Here is a 20,451-nt window from a genome sequence, read left to right on the forward strand (position 1 = left end):
ATGCTGAAAATCAGTTATACTGGGATCCTAGTCTAAAAAAATATATTAAAAACGCAAAACACACCTGATGCGAATTCTTTGCTCTTCATTTTCTTTAAGCAGAGTTAACAGACCCTGTTGTATTTTCTTGTGATTTATTAAAATTAGGTACACCGCCATCTTGTGCCGACTAAACTGACTTGAACGCACCTGACGTCGTAATTACGACTTGTCAACTTGTAAGTACGAACGTCCCAGGAGGACTTGAACGCAGCATGATATTCAATGTATTGACAAGACAACTAGACAGTTTATAGATTTAGATGCGTATATATTAGTGGAATGGAAATAAAAAACTTTTTTTTCCTCCACACATACAGTAAAGTAGAAAACATATTTTCAGTATTTTTATTTGTAATATTTCTACGGTTATTAAAGTAAATTACTTAACTCTTAATCAGCACACTCTGCTCTTAATATCAGTTCATTCTCGGCTAATTACGAATCGGTCCGAAAGTTCTCGCTTCACGTGAGAGTCGTTTACTCGACTCGAGTTTAATCGTTTAAGATCGTTTACGATTCAAGCATTGCTAACTCAGAAAGCTGAGCCCATCGACTTCTCAGGACGTTACTGCTGTGTTTTCATTTACTATTAGAAATAAAATGTTACATTTCATTGATTTATTTAATTATTTCTTGATTTAAAATGTATTTATATTATTTAGATTACTTCGGTCTCTATATTTTAGATTCACTGAGGACATATATTTAGTGGAAATAAACAACCTAACCTAACCTAATCCCTCACACATCCGATTGTGCTGTGAGATGTTCTCGTTTCCCTTCTGTGCGTTTATATTTCTACTCCACCTACGTCACACAGGAGGAGTCACGTGCAGGAAATGAACAAAACACTACCGCAGTCGTCTATATGTTGGTAGGTTCTAAAATACTCTTGCATGCAAAAATATGATATAGCATAACATAAGAAGATATTATAACACCGATCTTGATGCTTTAAACAGAGAATCGCGATAGGGATATTGCAAAGTAAAACAAGTAGCTCAGTTGGTATGCAATCGTATTCTGCATGATTTGGATCTTATATTCTTTAACTTGCACAGTTCAAGTGCAAACACACACAAAATGTGGTGAATTTCTTTAGAGAGTGTTCTGTATTGCATATTATTATAATAATAGTATTAATACAGTATTTCATTCAGCTTGTTGCTGTTGCTTGTGTTAATCTTTCATTGGGCATCGATTCATCTGATTACAGAACAGCTAGAATTGCCATGAAGGGACTTTACTGCAAACCAGGAGACCAGGGTGATGTGAAGTTTGTCTCACAGGAGACGGTGAGAGTGCATGATCATGCTTTTGCATTTTCTGTTGCATGCATTTACATAGCCACAGTTTCCTGGAGAAATCTGTAATAATCAATTCGTACTAAATGCATGATGTCCGTTGTTTTCTTTCACAGAATGTACCCACTAACATTGGCGACCATCAGGTCAATGTTCAAGTGAAAAGCTGTGCACTAAGTCCAGTTGATTTTAAGGTAATTTAATTGTCAACATCTGGTGATTTGATGTGAATGGCCTGCAGAAAAGCAACTGGGTATATAATAACAAATCTCAAGGCACGTGTCTCATATGGACATTATTTAGGCAAAGATCACCCTCATTTCACAAACTGTGTTTTACTTTCATACAGAATATTTGCATTCATGATCTGTTTTTCAGCTGTATGGGGACCTCAAGCTTGAGAAAGAACATGTCCCAGTTGGAAGGGAGATTGCTGGGGTTGTTCTTCAAGGTTTACATGACTTCTTGTATATTTGACACCATTACCATTTACCATCTTATCAAATAAATTTGACTGATAAATCTTGATGTGATGTGATCATTTTCCAGTTGGACCCAAAGTGACCTTTTTCCAGCCAGATGATGAGGTTGTTGGTAAGAACTTTATTAGACTCTCATTTTTATCAGAGTCTGCTTTATATGTGTATAATCAAATAAACATTTGCATGTCATCTCAGGGATTCTCCCTCTGGAGGCTGAGCAGTCTGGCCTTTGTTCTGTTGTGGTTACTGATGAATATAATTTAGGTATTGCACACATCACATTATAGACAATAGTCCTACCTAGTTTCTTTAAAGATACACTACCTTTTGTATTTCCCATATGCTTCTGTTTTAATAACAGTTCAGAAGCCTGAGAAAGTGAGCTGGTTTGAAGCAGCAGCAGTAATTAAAGACGGTCTCAGGGCTTACACTGCTCTCCACACACTGGCTCGGATGGCCGCGGGTCAGACTGTACTGGTGCTGGATGGGGCTGGTGTAGGTATCTGTGCAGAGGTCAAAAGGTCAAAAACCTTCCTGATGCTTGCCTCCGATTAGTATATACTCTACTGTTCAGATTTGGGGTTGGTAAGATTTTTCTGATATTTTGAAAATGGATTTTGTTGTTATTATTTAGCTATTTTCTCACATCAGAATCAACATGGTTGTATTATTTGGCTCCCTATTTTCAAAATCTCAAATCATTATCATTAACTTCCGGTTTTGTGTGCATGCAGCCCTTTGGAGTTCTGGCTATTCAGCTCGCCCACTATCACGGTGTGAAAGTCCTGGCTACAGCTTTGTCTCCGGAGGACCAGAAGTTTTTGGAAGAGCTCCGTCCGAGTGTGGGTGGGTGCTGAAGTGAAGCATTGTGGAGAGGAATGACAGCGAAGACATTTTCCCCATGAAGCTTAGGATGAAGTTTAAGCTTGGTTTGACTAAGCGCTTCACTGGCAGTGTAGATTTATGAAACACTTGGCATGAGTTGTTCTGAAAATCCCTGATAAACGCCAAACAAACGGAAATGCCAAATGGAGCAACTCTCTTTTAATCTTCAGTTGTTATCTCTTGTAAAGTTTACCTCTCATATTTACGGTACGCAATGTGGATTTATTTCCTGAGCATATGAAAAGCATCACACTGGGATCATTTTATGTACAAGTGGAAAGTCTCAAATTTATTCAAGTCTAATCGAATGTAGAAATCTTTAAGTTTGGATTGTCGCCGAGGGCATTTTCTCATACTTCAAAGATGTGTTGTAATGCTGGCAGTTCAGAGTTTCTAACCCCATCCTTTACTCTGGAAATCAAAACTGATTTCATTTGTCGTAGATTTCTGTCTTTCTTTAAACTCACTCATATTGATTGCCAAACCTTTTCTGATAGTGCCTTTCTCATCTTTTCACTTCTCCCTTGAGCATCTTTTTGTCTTTCTTGGCTATTTGACTTTCTTTTTCATCTTGTTTCTTCCTTGTGCCACTTGCACTTGCTCAAGGTGTGCAGGAATCACTTTTGGGTAAGTTATTTATGGCAGCAGTCTCTTCTATAAGTGTTCATTCAGGCTATCATATTCACATAAGCCTCACAACAAATCTATTCTTTGAGAATAGTCATTCGGTATATGCACTCTCAGCTTGATATGCTTAATCAATGTTAATAAGATTTATTGTAAGCATCGGTACTTAAGTGTATCTCTTCCTTCAGCTCGAGTGATCAGAGTGTGGGACTCAAAGGAGGATTTGGTGGACTCGTGCCTTGAAGAAACTGGAGGTCTTGGAGTGGACATCATCATTGATTCAGGAGGTTTACCATCACTTTATATGACATTTGTAACCATTTCAACAAAGTGGTCTCATATGTGCTTTTAATTATTTATATTAATACTGATCTTCTGTCCATTACGCAGTTGTGTTGCAATATCAATTTATTATTTAAATACATATTTTACTGTTCAAAAGTTTGGGGTTGGTAAGATTTTTAATGCTTTTGAACATTAAATCAACCTAAATCATGTCTCTTATGTTCACCGATGCTGCGTTTATTTGATCAAACTACAGTAAAAACAGTAATATTGTGAAATATTTTTTAATTTGTTTTTATTTTAATGTGATGGCAAAGCTGAATTTTCAGCAGCCTTTATTACAGTCTTTACTGTCACACGATCCTTCAGAAATGATTTAAATATGCTGAAGAAACTTCTTATTATTTATTATGTTGAAAAAGTTGCGTTGATTAATATTTTTGTGGAAACATTCTACAAATACGATACTTTCTTTTCAGGATTCTTTGATGAATAGAAAGTTCCAAAGAGCAGCACTCATTTGAAATAGAGTTTTTGGTAACAATGTAAGAGTTTTTACTGTCATAAAAGTAAAGACCTTGCTGTTACTTGCTAAATAAATGTATTATTTTTATTTTTTTAAATTGTATTGACCCCAAACGTTCAAACGCAGTGTATACATGTTCATTTTCAATCAGCAGTCTCTGATTTTGAGCCTTTTTTATTTTTGGTGAACAGTGAGACTCTATGATGAGGAGCCAGAAGCACAGAGGCATTGCCCACATAAACATGACCTCCTTACCCTTCTTTCAGTTGGAGGTCACTGGGTCACCACAGAACAACACTTACAGGTTAGCAATAGCAGCTTCTTCAAAACACAGCTCACTGATCTCTTTTGTATTCCTAAACATTCAGCATTTTTTTGTCCTCCTATAAATCAAATATTGACTAGCAGGATCAATCTTTACACTTATATACATTTAATAAAATCATTTTTATCCTCTTTTCCAAGCTGGACCCTCCTGACAGCCACATTCTCTTCCTGAAAGCAGCATCTCTCTCGTTCCTTAACGACGAGGTGTGGACAACATCCCGTGCCAAGCAGGGCCGATATCTTCGTATCTTTTACTTTAAACTACATTAGTCTTTAACCAAATACTGCCTTCTGATTGGTCCGGTTGTATTACAAACAATTCAAGCGTCAGCTTTGTTTATCAGCCTTGAAATATCAAATACTCAATGTTTCCAGCTCAGTCTAGCATCATTTATTATTATGTATTAAGCAGATGTTTTTATCTAAAGTGTCTTATACAGTAGACGTTTTGTTTTGTATGTTACTTGCCATGAAGGCTAGTCTCAACATAGACCCATCAACATGACTCTGGCCCTTATTCTTTACACAGAACACTGCTTTACTCTCCAGTGGAATGAAGAAAAGAGATCTGACTAGATGGTATCAGAGCCATTTTTTGTGAAACCGCTATATGTTGCAATGAGGTCACTGGGTTCCTGAGTGTGCATATTGCTAGTCCATGACAGTTTGATGTATTTGAGACCCGAGGGTTTTCTCCCAGTGTCCTCAGGCTACTGGAACGACCTTGTCAACAACATAAAGGACACGTGGTTTCCTGTTTGTAACTGGGTTATTTGCCTTTAGTCTGCTCTCTCTCTCTCAGATATCCTGAAAGATGTGATGGATAAACTCTGCACAGGGACTTTCAGGTGAGAATGAGGAATAAACAGAGAGTCTGTACAAAAAGAGTAATAATTACACAATTATGAACTTAAAACTGAATGTATGTGGGCTGTGTTTGTAATGCAGAGAGAGAAAGTGTGAAATCAGCTTTGTTGTGTGAATGGTGTTGAATTTGACTGTCGTCTCTGCACAGGCCGCAATTGGAGGACCCTGTGCCTTTATATGAAGCTACAGTCTCCATGGAGATGGTACAGAGAAAGCAAACGAGGAAAAGAATAGCTGTCAAGCTTTGAAGAGGGCTCAAAATGTGTTTTCCGTAATTCTGTAAATTTAGTTGTTATAAATCTCATGTTCTTGTCAGTTGCACTTTGAATGGATTGTTGGCATTTAAAAACATTCGAATTCTTTAAATGGAATGGAAATCAGGGCATTCCAAAAAACATGCATCACAAAGCAAATAGTATTTACATTATACAAAAAAAGTGTGTGTATATATAAACTTTTGAAATTATTTACATAAAAACATTTTTTCTTAGGAACTTTGGCCTAGTTATGACATCTGTATATGTGATTTTCCCTTGTCGAGCATTCCCAATGGATTATTAACGGCACCATCTGATCCCATTTCTTTTGCCTATTAATATGGGCAGATCTGTATAGAAAAGGACTGGATGATGCTGACCTAGAATTCGGCATCATTGTTCAGAGGTATGCAGTTGATTATCAGTAGTCTCCTACCAGAATCACAGCATGTAGCTCATTTGCTTTCAATAGAAGATTTGTGTTTGTTAAGATCTCATTGTCCTAAATGTCCCATCATCTTCCTGTCCACCATATGTCCCAAACTGCCAATCTAGGAGAAAAACAATGATTGAAGCTTAGAAATCCCACACGGTGGAGCATTATATAGGGATATTTCATCTCTCATCAGTTATTCACTCGCAAGTCGTTCCAAATCTGTATGATGTTATTTCAGGGAACACAAAAGGAGATGTTGCTAACAACTTCACACTGATAATTTCCATGCAGTGAAAAGTGAATAGGGGACAGTGAACATCGAACTGTTTTAATTTAGATTTTATATTTTTAGTTTTCATTTTATTTTAGCTTAAGCTTTATTAATTGATGTGCTTTTGACATTTTTATTTTATTTTATCTTGAATTTATTTTAGAACTTCAACTAATTTTTAGTTAGTTGGCCATTGCAACATTTCTTCTTTCTAATAACAACACTGATAGAAAAGAGCAGCATGAACATTCTTCAAAATGTCTCCTTTTGTGTTCCACAGAAGAAAAAGTCATAAGGGTGAGTAAATGACAGAATGTTCAATTCTGAGTGAAGTATTATTTTAAGTATTTTGGACTCCCTGCAGTTTTGGAGGTGATTCAGTTAAGAGCTGTAGCACAAAGCTGAACCACATCTGCTTGCTCTTGGCTTATGTTTGAATCTTGGCAGTGACAGCATGAGGCTTCTGGTTCCTCAGTGTTCCGAATGCCCTACTGTTACCACAGTGACTATTGTCCCCAGAGGTTTTGAAGAACCACTCGTGTGTGTTCCAGAATCCTTTGCTCCTCTTGTCTCAGGCTCTCCACCACACACAGTTGTTCAAGGAGAGACAGGTTTGCACCCTGTTTGAGCTGTGATAGCTGTACAAATGAAAAGACTCAGACTGTAAGTGGTTTCGTATCTTTAATTAGACACAGGCAGCATTAAGAATGAATAGATTTAATTAGACTCACCCTCTCTAGTGCCTTGACATTGTCACCGTTGAGGTTATTGCAAAGCTTTAGGGCAGAGTGAATGCACCACTCTTCTCTATCCCAGCTCACTGCTGCCCCCAAGAGGACACTCTTCCAACAAGAACTACAGACAACAGCATTAAAGTCAGTTTTGAATGTATTCAAATAAATGGCATAAAATAAACTATATGCAAGTAAAAGCAATAACAATGACATGTATTTTGCATTATCATGCAGTGAAATTCCATGCATGCAAATAATGTGTTTAGGATGTTAACTTCTCACTATTGCTCAGGTTTTAAGGACAGCTGTCTCAGTGCAGTCATCAGTCGCCAGGAAGGGCCATCCATCCCAAACGTTAAGTTTCTGTTGAAGAGTGAAAACATATGGAACTTGATTTTTGTTGTGAATTTAAGTCAGTTTAAAATGAGCTCTTATCATGAACTGCAACATTACACATAAAAGTTTAAGAACAATAGCGTGCAATATTTTATATTACTTGCCTTAAAAAATCATTGTCCCTTAGGTAGAGTAGTTTTTGTGTTAGCTGTTTGTTTTTTTCATCTAGACATAATTTTAGTGTTTCTACAATAACAACAAACAGCAATCAATGCAGTTCCATAGTATTTAATATTTGCATGTTGAATATTTAATATTTGTATGTATTTTCCTTACCTAAATCAACATATACTACACTGTGGGGGTTACCAGAGGCAACAAAGCCATATTCCAGAAGTAGTCTGTTATTCCTACAATAACAACAAACAGCAATCAATGCAGTTCCATAGTACTTAATATTTGCATGTTGAATATTTAATATTTGTATGTATTTACCTTACCTAAATCAACATATACTACTACACTGTGGGGGTTACCAGAGGCAACAAAGCCATATTCCAGAAGTAGTCTGTTATTATCATGAGGGCCGTAATTGATGAGCGCTTGCTGGAACGTCTTACAGCCTTGAACACTTTTAACTTCGTAACAGCGAGTTTGTTTGTTAAAGCCAGCTTCAACCTGCCACAACAAGGAAAGTTTATAGTCTTTACTTACAGTTATAACTATGCAATTTTATTGTTTTGTAAGAAAGTACACTACCACTCAAAAGTCATTATTTTGGGGGAAAAAAATAATACTTTTATTCAGCAAGGATGCACTAAATTGATCAAAAGTGACAGTAAAGACATTTTTATTGTTACAAAATATTTTTATTTTTCAAATAAATGCTGTTCTTTTAAACTTTATATTCATCCAAGAAAGTATCACGATTTAAACCAAAAATATTAAACATCACAACTGTTTCAAATACTGATAATAATAAGAAAAAATGTTTTTGGAGCAGCAAATCTGCATATTGGAATGATTTCTGAAGGATCATGTGACACTGAAGATTAGAGTAATGATGCTGCAAATTCAGCTTTGCATCACAGGAATAAATTAAATTTTAAATTATATTCAAATAGAAATCAGTCATTTTAAATTGTAATATTACACAATATCACTGATTTTACTGTATTTTTTAACAAATAAATGCAGCCTTGGTGAGCATAAGAGACTTCAAAAATCAAACCTTTTTTACAGACCTTAAACTTTTGAACAGTAGTGTATTTCTGTTAGGTGCTCTTACATGTACATTAGGACAGTGGTTCAACAGGTCCAGGTACGGTGCAAGCGCATAGATATCCTTCTCCCTGGAGAGATATTCACTCTGATCATGCTCCATGTACACCGTATGTGTATTAATGCTACACCAAGCCCACTGCAGTGCATCCTGGGTAAACAACTCCTCTGAGGGCTGGGTGAAGAGTGGCTGGAGGGAGTGGAAAAACATCACTGAAGAACAGTAGAGTTCCTGAAACTGTTCTTTCTGCTCTGTGGCTTTCTTCTGGAGACTCCTCGGCAAAAGGTCAATGATATCATCACAGAAGTACACAGGGCATGTGTAGGTCTTTGGGAGGATATTAATGTAGGGACTCCACTCTGATGCATCTCCACGATGTCTCTCAGCAATCAGGAAACAACAAAGAGCAAGAAGAGGAGATACAGGAGGATGCCATCTACAATTAGAAAGAGAGAGAAACCAAAAACAAATACACTTTATTGATACCTCGTGGTCCATTTAAAAAATGTAACAGCACAACAGTATGTATGTATGTATATATTTATTTATATATATATATATATATATATACAGTGGTGTGAAAAAGTGTTGGCCCCCTTCCTGATTTCTTATTTTTTTGCATGTTTGTCACACTTTAATGTTTCAGATCATCAAACAAATTTAAATATTAGTCAAAGATAACACAAATAAACACAACATGCAGTTTTTAAATGAAGGTTTTTATTATTAAGGGAAAACAAAACCCAAAACTACATGGCCCTGTGTGAAAAAAGTGTTTGCCCCCTAAACCTAATAAATGGTTGGGCCACCCTTAGCAGCAACAACTGCAATCAAGCGTTTGCGATAACTTGCAATGAGTCTGTTACAGCGCTGTGGAGGAACTTTGGTCCACTCATCTAAGAACATCATACCAACAGTAAAATATGGTGGTGGTAGTGTGATGGTCTGGGGCTGTTTTGCTGCTTCAGGACCTGGAAGACTTGCTGTGATAAATGGAACCATGAATTCTGCTGTTTACCAAAAAATCCTGAAGGAGAATGTCCGGCCATCTGTTCGTGACCTCAAGCTGAAGCGAACTTGGGTTCTGCAGCAGGACAATGATCCAAACGCACCAGCAAGTCCACCTCTGAATGGCTGAAGAAAAACAAAATTAAGACTTTGGAGTGGCCTAGTCAAAGTCCTGACCTGAATCCTATTGAGATGCTGTGGCATGACCTTAAAAAGGCGGTTCATGCTCGAAAACCCTCTAATGTGGCTGAATTACAACAATTCTGCATAGATGAGTGGACCAAAATTCCTCCACAGCGCTGTAACAGACTCATTGCAAGTTATCGCAAACGCTTGATTGCAGTTGTTGCTGCTAAGGGTGGCCCAACCAGTTATTAGGTTTAGGGGGCAAACACTTTTTCACACAGGGCCATGTAGTTTTGGATTTTGTTTTCCCTTAATAATAAAAACCTTCATTTAAAAACTGCATGTTGTGTTATCTTTACTAATATTTAAATTTGTTTGATGATCTGAAACATTAACGTGTGACAAACATGCTAAGAAATCAGGAAGGGGGCCAACACTTTTTCACACCACTGTGTATGTATATATATATATATATGAGATTTTTTTAAATTTTTTTTTTATATAATGTAATACAATATTACAATCAGTCCAAATACCTTTTTATATAGTCACCCATGTAACTCTTGAGAACTGCCTCGGTGGTCAGGAAGCATTTCTCAGGCAAGGAAATCACACTGTCTTTGGCCTGCAAAGGCAACAAATGAACATATTTTCAATGTGGTTTCAGATTTTGGACCTATGCATGCGCACGCACACACACACACACACACACACACAAGTTCATACAAATAATTACCTTGATAGTTTGATTTGCCATAAGCCCTCTTCCAGTATCTAAGGGGGAAAAATATAAGAGTTAGTAACTACTACGTGTGAAAATGTATTTTTCAAGCTCTCTACCATTGAAACTATCTACTTGCCATGGAAGTTGACAGGGATGAGAGACTGTGAGGTGAATCCTTTTCCTTTGAGCCATCTCCTCAAAAGAACAAACTGAGCTTCGTGAGTCACTACAGGAGTAAAATACAAATAAAACATTCATTTAAACGTCATATACTATACTACAATGTATCAGCATAGAAACTGAATAGCTACCTTTGTATACATAATCGTGTTTTTTCCGTCTTTTTTTCCTCGCTCTTCTCCCAGCGCGGCAGCCAGGTTTATTCATCTTAAAGTTTCCATATAACGGCACTACCTAAAGCTTATATCGGGTGTAATGTCATTCTATACCGCAGCTAGAAACAAAATACACATCCACATGGTCAAAAACACAGCCGGATCACGTGCTTCAGGCGTCGTTACGTCACTGTCTTCGAACTTACAGAAAATTAAAATAAATATTTTCGTACAAAAAAAAAAGATTTACAGCTCATAACTGTTGCTATATCAGCAAGCAAAACTTAATGCACATGACATAGATATCGAACAGCAATCCTTTATACAAGCGTATTCCTCCGCGCATGCGCAGTCAGTAGCGACGCACACCAAAAACAGCCAAAAAACAAAACAAAAGTGAATTGATCACCGCGGAGTAGAACAGGTACGACCTTTCTTTTAATCATGCATACGTTTCCCAGATGCATTTAATTTCGTTATTTTATCAATTAGGCTGCTGTTTATGTCACGGAATATGGTCTTATTTACAGTTTCTCTTCCACTGCAGACACATCGCAGCAATGAGCAGCAGTAAAGTAGCTCTGGTCACTGGTGGAAATAAAGGCATCGGGTTCGCAATCGTGCGGGCAATGTGCAAGGATTTCGCCGGAGACGTGTACCTGACAGCTCGGGATGTCGGTCGAGGAACCGCTGCTGTGGACAGTCTGAGGAAGGAGGGGCTGACACCGCTCTTTCACCGGCTGGACATCAACGGCACTACCTAAAGCTTATATCGGGTGTAATGTCATTCTATACCGCAGCTAGAAACAAAATACACATCCACATGGTCAAAAACACAGCCGGATCACGTGCTTCAGGCGTCGTTACGTCACTGTCTTCGGACTTACAGAAAATTAAAATAAATATTTTCGTAAAAAAAAAAAAGATTTACAGCTCATAACTGTTGCTATATCAGCAAGCAAAACTTAATGCACATGACATAGATATCGAACAGCAATCCTTTATACAAGCGTATTCCTCCGCGCATGCGCAGTCAGTAGCGACGCACACCAAAAACAGACAAAAAACAAAACAAAAGTGAATTGATCACCGCGGAGTAGAACAGGTACGACTTTTCTTTTAATCATGCATACGTTTCCCAGATGCATTTAATTTCGTTATTTTATCAATTAGGCTGCTGTTTATGTCACGGAATATGGTCTTATTTACAGTTTCTCTTCCACTGCAGACACATCGCAGCAATGAGCAGCAGTAAAGTAGCTCTGGTCACTGGTGGAAATAAAGGCATCGGGTTCGCAATCGTGCGGGCAATGTGCAAGGATTTCGCCGGAGACGTGTACCTGACAGCTCGGGATGTCGGTCGAGGAACCGCTGCTGTGGACAGTCTGAGGAAGGAGGGGCTGACACCGCTCTTTCACCGGCTGGACATCAACGACCCCGACAGCGTCCGCTCCGCGCGGGACTTCTTCACAGAGGAGTACGGCGGCCTCGACGTGCTCGTCAACAACGCTGGCATCGCCTTCAAGAGTAAATCATTTATTCAGAAATTAACACTTGAACCTATTCATTGCCATTGAAGTGAAATTACTGAACCTACACACAGAAGCCTGATAAAAAATACTAATTTTAGAAGAAAATTTTAAACAGCACTTAGAGGCTTTTGCATCTGAACTCTGTATACACACACACACACACACACACACAAATATTATATTAAAAAATCTTATTTTCTACAGTTATTACAGTTAAAAACAGAGCAAAGGTAGTTAAAATCCAATGCATGGAAGGCAGATTGGAAGCATCTGGTGGGAGAAATAACAAAAATCATATATAATATAATGGTTAAACTACCAGATGCCTGAATAATATATAAATATCCCTACAAATATGTGACCCTGAACCACAAAACCAGTCATAAGTGTCAATTTTTTTTAAATTAAGATGTATACATAATCTGAATAAATAATAAATAAGCTTTCCATTGATGTATGGTTTGTTAGGATAGGACAATATTTGGCCGAGATACAACTATTTGAAAATCTGGAATCTGAGGGTGCAAAAAAAATCTAAATATTGAGAAAATCACCTTTAAAGTTGTCCAAATGAAGTTCTTAGCAATGCATATTACTAATCAAAAATTACGTTTTGATATTATATTTACGGTAGGAAATTTACAAAATATATTTGCTTAATATCCTAATGATTTTTGGCATAAAAGAAAAATTGATAATTTTGACCCATACAATATATTGTTGGCTATTGCTACAAATATACCCCAGCGACTTATGACTGGTTTTGTTGTTCAGGGTCGCATATGTGTATTGCCTAGTTACTTATAAGAATATTTTCAGATGTAATTTCTTCATTTTATTAGGCTTGCATTTGTATATATATTTAAACATGATCAAAAAACGACTTGATTTTAGCTGATTTTTAGATTTTACCCCTAAAAATGGCTCTGTATTTAGTATGTTTTTGCATTTTCCATTAATTTAAAATGGTGGCTTTTTCTAGTCACATCCATGCTTTTTGTGTTCATATAGCAAGTCCCACAAAATCACAAAAAGACCACAAGAAGTGTTAAGATGCTGTCATAAATTCATCTACTGTATTATGTGTAATAAAAACATTAACAATGCTTTATTTCTTCATGGCAGTGGCAGACACGACCCCCTTTGGCATCCAAGCAGATGTGACGTTGAAGACTAATTTCTTTGCTACTAGAGATATGTGCAATGTGTTCCTGCCCATTGTCAAACCAGGAGGTAAGTCATGTCAGTTACACCTTGCAGAACCTGCTTGTCTGGTGATTTTCTTCCCTCAAACACACATATTTCTTTCTAGGTCGGATGGTGAATGTCTCCAGTGTAATGGGCTCAGTGGCTTTAAGCCGCTGCAGTCCAGAACTCCAGGCCCGTTTCCGAAGCAATGACATTACAGAGGAAGAGCTAGTTGGGTTGATGGAGCGATTCGTCCTTGACGCTCAGGAAGGGCTTCACGCAGAGCAAGGTTGGCCTAGCACTGCATATGGGGTCTCCAAAACTGGCCTCACCACCCTGACTAGAATCCTGGCCCGAAATCTGACAAAAGAGAGGCCTGGAGATGAGATCCTATGCAATGCCTGCTGTCCAGGATGGGTCAGGACTGACATGGCTGGACCAAATGCAACCAAGTCACCAGATGAGGGCGCCGTCACTCCAGTGTACTTGGCATTGCTGCCTGCTGGGGCTAAAGAGCCCCATGGGCAGTTTGTTTCAGAGAAGAAAGTGCAGCCATGGTGAGAGCTAGAAAGAGTAATCGTGTGTGTTTGTGTTGCAAAGCAAGTTCAGACACACCAGAGTGAACCATCAAGACTTAGACAGGCTATTTCTAGAAAGTTTTGGGCTGAATTCAGACTGAACCCTTGACAGAAGACTTCAGGTATTCCAAAAAGTTACAATAGGCATTGTGTACTTCATTTTTGTAAATATTACACAAAAAGCTTTAAAATTTGATCAAAGTTTTGGTGAATTGACAAATTGAATATCAATTAACAACCAAAAATTATGTGGTCTTAAAGGAATAGTTCACCAAAAAAGTGGAAAATTGCAGAAAATGTACTCAACCTGAGGTCATCCAAGTTGTTGGTGAGTTTGTTTCTTCATTGGAACAGATTTGGAGAAATTTAGCATTGCATCACTTACTCACCAATGAATACTCTGCAGTGAATGGGTGCCGTCATGATGAGAGTCCAACAGCTTTATGTTTGTTACAAACATGTAGCTTTTCAAGATTCATCAAGAATTGATGGACTGGAGTCATGTGCATTACTGGAGAATTATTGTGATGTTTGGACTCTCATTCTGACGGCACCCATTCACTATAGAGGATCCATTGGTGAGCAAGTGATGTAATGATACATTTCTCCAAATCTGTTCCGATGAAAAACAAACTCGTCTACATTTTTGGATGGCCTGAAAGTGAGTACATCTTTAGCAAATTGTCATAATTCGGTGAACTATGCCTTTAAGATCGAGACCTATAGTTTAGAACTCCTCCTTGTGTGTTAAATATTTGAAGATGCAAAATGCACAAATACAAACATTAAATACATCAATTAATCCTAAATTCATAATTAATTTTGCTCCGTTGATTGTAACAGTCATCTTGTTGGGTTCAAACTGTTGAGTGTTGTACCTATAAGTAATACTGATAAAAATGTAAACTGAATTACAAAAATAAAATTCCATGATATTTCTCACCTAGTTTGTATTGCTTCTTCTTGAAATGCATTTGATGAATATGTCTGCAGAGTTGGGAAGAAAGCACTGGTTTTGGAAGAGGCCACTGAATATCCAGCATCCTCGCCATGTCTGTAGTACAGTATATACACTGATATTTAAAGTACCAAATAAATGCTTCATTTCCAAGAAGTAAATAAAGATGTGTCAGGTTACACATTCGTACCAGCATTTATTGCTCGCAACAATATGTGAGGAACCCCTTTAGTAGTCTCAGCGGGTGCATAGCTGGAGTGTGAGAGCAGGGTGTGCGCTATATCTGCACACAGACATCAAAAGGTCCTCAGTAAGTTAACAAACCCTTCTCTGCAGCTTTCTTCAATATCTAACATGGATCTTTCAGCAAAAATGGCCAATGGAAAACGTGGCATTCCTCTGAGCACAGTAAGTAACATGCATTTATCAGTTTTGTTGTAGTTTATGTTCTCCGGTGTTTTTCTGTTATTTCTTGGATTCAAAAAGGTGAAAGAATGCAATGCTTTTAAGCTTGTATTTTTTAAACAATGTTGTTATATTTTTGCATTTTTATTGTAATTTGACATTTTGTTACAACATTTAAAAAAATAATTATTTATAATATTTTATCTAAAAAAAATCGAATTCTATGACAATATCCATAATTTAAAACTATACAAATACACTGAAATAAAACACTGAAAAAATGGTGTAGAAATTATTTGGACTCAGAAATTGCTAGTAAATTTCACAAATAATTACAAAGAATGGCAAGTAACACATTGAACTAAACATGAAATTATGAAGTACAAAGTAAAATGTACAGTAATCTTTATACTTTTTTTTTACAACTTTGAAAAATCAGTGTAGTAATCGCAAGATTCATGTTAAATAATTAGCAAAATGCGTGCAATGACATACTCTTAAATGAAATTTTTAGCATTATTCTAATCAGCATCCTATTTTCTTTATGCCGATCAGTCCAAAATTCCTTCATGCTAATTCCACGAGTCACACCTGGCCATTCAGTGCTATAGCTGAGCTGATCGGTGAGTTGTCTAAACCTCTCTTATGTCAACTTATTTGATAAACCACATTTAGACAACAAGTTGAAATTTTGGGTTTCTCATTATGGTGTTGGCATATTTCGAAACAGTTCATTAGATGTTCCAGTCAGATGAAATATTCTTTATATTGTGATCTGTGAATTGTGTTGCAGATAATGCTTATGACCCAGATGTTCGTGCCAGACAGATCTGGATAGACTGGACATGCATCAGAGGACTCGACTGCCTCTCGTTTATGGATAACGGGGAGGGTTTGACCAGAGCCAGACTACATAAGATGCTCAGGTACAAAGCACTACAGGCTGTCCATTCACTTAAGCTAATTTATTATTCATTTTAAGTACAGCAAGTAAAAAGTGTGTGAAATGGACTTGTAATTACTGGTTGCTATAATTGCGAGAGAATTAAGAACTCTTATTCAGTTAATTCAAGGGATTCACAGTGGTCTTATGTCATTAGCACTAAAAGCCTATAACATTAAACCAACACTGGAGTGCTGGGGCCCACTGCCAGAATAATTAAGGACACCTAATTGGCTTCTTGTAATCACTATACTTCTCATGCTGTGAATGAATGCAGCTGCTTATTAGTGTAAACTTTCGACCAGGTTAAGTAATCTCTTAATGAAAGTGTATGATCAGATGTGTGATATACTGCTGTGGATGTACTGTTCAAAAGTTTATGGTTGGTACAATATTTTAAAAGTTTTTCAAAGAAATCTCTTGTGCTCTGCATTTATGTGATCAAAATGTATCAAAATATTATCACAGTTAAAAATAATTGTTTTCCATTAAAATATTTTGAAATGTAATTTATTTCTTTGATGTCAAAGCTGAATTTCCAGCATCATTACTCCAGTCTTCAGTGTCGCATGATCCTTCAGAAATCATTCTAATAAGCTGATTTGCTGCATAAGAAACATTTCTAATTATTATTATTGAAAACAGTTGTGCTGCTTAATATTTTAAAAAACCGTGACACATTGTTTTCAGGATTCTTTGATAAAAAGAAAGTTTAAAACAGTATTTATTTGAAATAGAAATATTTTGTATATTTTTATTAGTCTTTACTGTCACTTTTGATCAATTTAATGCATCTTTGCTGAAAAGTATTAATTAAGAAAATACTTACAGAAATGGATGGATTAAATGACTGACTTTAAAAAAAAAAAGTATTTAACTTTTTTTCAGAAAAGATTCATTATGTTGATCAAAAGTGACATTAAAGACATTTATAGTGTTACAGAATATTTCTCTTTCAAATAATTGCTGTAAACTTTCAGAGATGTCTCACAAAAGTTTCTTATGAATTTCACAAAAATATTAAGCAGTACAGCTGTTTTTACCATTAATAAAAATGTTCATTGAGTAGCAAATCAGCATATTCAAATGATTTCTGAAGGATCGTGTAACGCTGAAGACTGGATGCTGATTATGCTGAAAATTCAGCTTCACCATCACAGGAATAAATTCCATTATATATTAAAATAGGAAACAGTTACTTTAAATTGCAATAATATCTCAGTAGTACTGTTTTTGCTGTATTTTTGGATCAAATTACTGCAGCCTTGTTGAGCTATGAAAGCCCGTTTCTGCCACAGAATAAAAAATGTAAAAAAAAACTTTGTTTCTCATAACTATAAAAATTTTCCTGCAATACTGAGAGTGTATCTCACAATTCATACTTTGTTTCTTGCAATTCTGAGAAAAAAGTCAGAATTGCGAGAAATAAACGTAGAATTGCAAGATATGAACTACATAGTTATACACTGCAATTCTGAGAAGAAAAGTCTGAATTATGAGTGTGAGGAAAAAAAGTCAGAATTGTGAGATATAAAGTCACAATTCCCCATTTAATTTGTTTTTGTAAAATTCCATAACGAAAACAAAAACAAACAAATTTGTGAGATGTAAACTCAGAAGTGTGACAAAAAAGTCAGTATTGTGAGGCAAAAAGTTTTTTTTTCTTCCCATGGCAGAAACAGTGTTGAGGATGAGAGACTTTTTTCAAAAACATTAAAAAATCGTACTGACCCCAAACTTTTAAACAGTAGCTAGTGTGTAAATTCAGGACCACAAATGTCGTGACTGAATTTGACTTTGACACAGACAAAAGTATGACATTCTGATCAGGGCGAACGTCAGTGACAAGAGCAACATGACCCCAGAAAGTGAATACTCCTTACGGATGAGCAAGAATGTGGCATGGAGATATATGTATGATATGCAAACATTAGTAGAGATCTACATTATCGTATCTTTGTTTTTATTAAAAGAGGCAAATATGTAAATCGGAGGACTGTTTGGGGATGGGTTAGGAGGAATATTGGTTCTTTATGTTTTTGTAATTGTAGGCATACTGTAGCATCTTATACCTGAAGCCTCGCATGCAAATCATTATTCGAGGGCAAAGAGTAAAGAGTCAACTGATATCCAAAAGTCTGGCTCATATTGCGCAGAACAACTAAAGACCCTCATTCCTTGTATCCTTACAAAATATATTGTTTTTTGGAGTGCACACACATATGTGACCCTGGACCACAAAACCTGTCATAAGGGTCAATTTCTTAAAATTAAGATTCTTAAGATCTTATTCTTATGATAAGAAGATCTTCTGAAAGCTGAATAAATAAGCTTTCCATTGATGTATGGTTTATTACCGTCTCAACATTTCTTAACTCAGGGCTCAGAACAAGTGTGTACGCATCACTTTCGGATACAACACCAAAAGCAAAGAGCATTATGGGATTATGATGTACCATAAGAACAGGCCAATAAAGCCATATGTGAGCTGCCAATGTAAGGTAACCAGAAATGATTGCATGTTTCTTCTGCTTTTTTTTCCCATAAATTCAATACTAAAAGCCATGGTTTGTGTTTATAACAGGCTGAAAGACAAGGTGTGGGCTTTATTGGTGTTATAGAGTGCAATTTCCTTCAGCCCACTCACAACAAACAAGACTTTGATGACACCGATAAATACAGGTGCGCTCAACAAACGCTGTTTATCACTCTGCTGGTATTTACCCCAAATGATGCCCTTGGGTTACTTTGATGGAAAGGCACTATTTGTACAGGAAGATCATGCACAACCTTGATCGAAGTATCGGAGTATTGGAACGAAATCCGTTACAAATGAAAGAAAGAGGACCCAAAGTGCACAATAGCAATATAGGATGTGTTGTGAGTATTGCCGTCAATAACCTGTCAGTAACCAAAAAAAATCACAGGGTTTAAAGGACATTTCTAGCTAATTTAAAGGAATAGTTCACTCAGAAATAAAAATCTGTCATTATTTATTCACCCTTATGTTGTTCCAATCCCCAACAGTGTTGGGAGTAACACATTACAAGTAACTCGAGTTACGTAATCGGATTACTTTTTCAAGTAATTAGTAATGTATTACATTTAAATTTACAAGACAATATCTGAGTTACTTTTTCAAATAAGTAACGAATGTTACTTTGTTTTCCCACTTATTTACTGACACCGCTCCTGTTCCCATGTTGACAGAAATTGGGAGTGACATGCAGAGGCACTTACTTAAGCCCGAGGCTTATTATTTCACTTTTGGTGTGTAAGGGCCTTAAAGGGGTCATATGATGTTGCTAAAAAGAACATTATTTTGTGTATTTGGTGTAATGAAATGTGTTTATACGGTTTAAGGTTAAAAAAACATTATTTTCAAAAATATAACTTTGGGGTTTTTTGTTATAAAAAAAAAACAAATAAGCAAGCCCAGCCCAGGTGACAAAAAGTAAAGCAAAAGTAACATAATACATTACTTTCCATAAAAAGTAACTATGTAATGCAATTAGTTACTTTTTATGGAGTAGCACAATATTGTAATGCATTACTTTTAAAAGTCACTTTCCCCTACACTGAGTGACTTTCTCTATGGAACACAAAAGCAGTGCTGTTGCTATTAACTAAAACTATTAAAAATCATTTTCAGTAATTCAAATAAAGCAGAATTAAAATAAAATAGAAATATTAGATGAAAAACACATGAAAATTTAAAATGTTGCCATGGCAACTAACTGAAATAAATGTTTAGGTATTAAAATTAGTAAAACTAAAACTGAAATGAATCAGTAATTAAAATAAAGCAGAATTAAAATAAAATAGAAATATTAGATGAAAAACATACATGAAAATTAAAAATGTTGCCATGGCAACTAACTGAAATAAATGTTTAGGTATTAAAATTAGTAAAACTAAAACTGAAATGAATGAAAGCTAAATGGAAATAATACTAGCTTTTAAGATGCAAAAAATTATGCAAAAAAAAAAAAA

The 20,451-nt window shown here is 36.3% G+C and overlaps 3 protein-coding genes across 9 annotated transcripts; 2 read left to right on the forward strand and 1 right to left on the reverse strand.

Annotated features, from left to right (window-relative positions):
* The first annotated feature begins 732 nt into the window (after positions 1-732).
* cryzl1 (crystallin, zeta (quinone reductase)-like 1) lies at positions 733-6,426 on the forward strand. 4 transcript variants are annotated; one of them, XM_016560420.1, is made up of 14 exons: positions 733-916; positions 1,259-1,337; positions 1,463-1,540; positions 1,725-1,797; positions 1,896-1,940; positions 2,024-2,092; positions 2,190-2,323; positions 2,563-2,674; positions 3,320-3,340; positions 3,529-3,627; positions 4,343-4,455; positions 4,617-4,722; positions 5,281-5,354; positions 5,448-5,492. In XM_016560420.1, the coding sequence occupies exons 2-13, from the start codon at positions 1,275-1,277 to the stop codon at positions 5,328-5,330; spliced, it is 963 nt and encodes a 320-aa protein (XP_016415906.1). In that variant the 5' UTR covers positions 733-916; positions 1,259-1,274; the 3' UTR covers positions 5,331-5,354; positions 5,448-5,492. The 4 variants fall into 4 exon arrangements, with proteins under 4 accessions (XP_016415906.1, XP_016415903.1, XP_016415905.1 ...); XM_016560417.1 differs by lacking the exon at positions 5,448-5,492 and adding an exon at positions 5,494-6,426 and having other exon boundaries at positions 739-916; positions 5,281-5,326; XM_016560418.1 differs by lacking the exons at positions 733-916; positions 5,448-5,492 and adding exons at positions 927-1,046; positions 5,494-6,426 and having other exon boundaries at positions 5,281-5,326.
* Positions 6,427-6,594: 168 nt separating this feature from the next.
* LOC107746281 (SET domain-containing protein 4-like) lies at positions 6,595-11,711 on the reverse strand. Its single transcript, XM_016560416.1, has 11 exons — positions 11,615-11,711; positions 10,831-10,933; positions 10,656-10,745; positions 10,532-10,569; positions 10,332-10,420; positions 8,668-9,097; positions 7,880-8,057; positions 7,544-7,625; positions 7,326-7,406; positions 7,041-7,164; positions 6,595-6,947 (listed from the first exon to the last, which is right to left on the reverse strand). Exons 2-11 carry the CDS (start codon positions 10,904-10,906, stop codon positions 6,816-6,818), a joined length of 1,320 nt encoding a protein of 439 aa, XP_016415902.1. The 5' UTR covers positions 10,907-10,933; positions 11,615-11,711; the 3' UTR covers positions 6,595-6,815.
* LOC107746284 (carbonyl reductase [NADPH] 1-like) lies at positions 11,175-14,431 on the forward strand. 4 transcript variants are annotated; one of them, XM_016560424.1, is made up of 5 exons: positions 11,175-11,278; positions 11,402-11,600; positions 12,282-12,381; positions 13,512-13,619; positions 13,699-14,431. In XM_016560424.1, the coding sequence occupies exons 2-5, from the start codon at positions 11,415-11,417 to the stop codon at positions 14,133-14,135; spliced, it is 831 nt and encodes a 276-aa protein (XP_016415910.1). In that variant the 5' UTR covers positions 11,175-11,278; positions 11,402-11,414; the 3' UTR covers positions 14,136-14,431. The 4 variants fall into 4 exon arrangements, with proteins under 4 accessions (XP_016415910.1, XP_016415911.1, XP_016415908.1 ...); XM_016560425.1 differs by having other exon boundaries at positions 11,211-11,278; positions 11,385-11,600; XM_016560422.1 differs by lacking the exons at positions 11,175-11,278; positions 11,402-11,600 and adding an exon at positions 11,859-11,959 and having other exon boundaries at positions 12,083-12,381.
* The last annotated feature ends 6,020 nt before the right edge of the window (positions 14,432-20,451 follow it).

The sequence above is a fragment of the Sinocyclocheilus rhinocerous genome, unplaced genomic scaffold (genome assembly GCF_001515625.1).
Source record: "Sinocyclocheilus rhinocerous isolate Xijiao unplaced genomic scaffold, SAMN03320098_v1.1 scaffold798, whole genome shotgun sequence".
NCBI lineage: Eukaryota > Metazoa > Chordata > Actinopteri > Cypriniformes > Cyprinidae > Sinocyclocheilus > Sinocyclocheilus rhinocerous.

Excerpts from the sequence above, each read along its gene's own strand:
- cryzl1 (XM_016560417.1), top strand. The coding sequence starts at position 1,275 with ATGAAGGGACTTTACTGCAAACCAGGAGACCAGGGTGATGTGAAGTTT. Across the intron at positions 4,456-4,616 it reads CCACAGAACAACACTTACAG|CTGGACCCTCCTGACAGCCA; the intron begins GTTAGCAATAGC and ends CTCTTTTCCAAG. Across the intron at positions 4,723-5,280 it reads CAAGCAGGGCCGATATCTTC|ATATCCTGAAAGATGTGATG; the intron begins GTATCTTTTACT and ends TCTCTCTCTCAG.
- LOC107746281 (XM_016560416.1), bottom strand. The coding sequence starts at position 10,906 with ATGAATAAACCTGGCTGCCGCGCTGGGAGAAGAGCGAGGAAAAAAAGA. Across the intron at positions 10,570-10,655 it reads CATCCCTGTCAACTTCCATG|ATACTGGAAGAGGGCTTATG; the intron begins GCAAGTAGATAG and ends TTTCCCCCTTAG. Across the intron at positions 7,165-7,325 it reads TCCTTAAAACCTGAGCAATA|TTCTTGTTGGAAGAGTGTCC; the intron begins GTGAGAAGTTAA and ends TGTTGTCTGTAG.
- LOC107746284 (XM_016560424.1), top strand. The coding sequence starts at position 11,415 with ATGAGCAGCAGTAAAGTAGCTCTGGTCACTGGTGGAAATAAAGGCATC. Across the intron at positions 11,601-12,281 it reads CGCTCTTTCACCGGCTGGAC|ATCAACGACCCCGACAGCGT; the intron begins ATCAACGGCACT and ends CACCGGCTGGAC. Across the intron at positions 12,382-13,511 it reads CGCTGGCATCGCCTTCAAGA|TGGCAGACACGACCCCCTTT; the intron begins GTAAATCATTTA and ends TCTTCATGGCAG.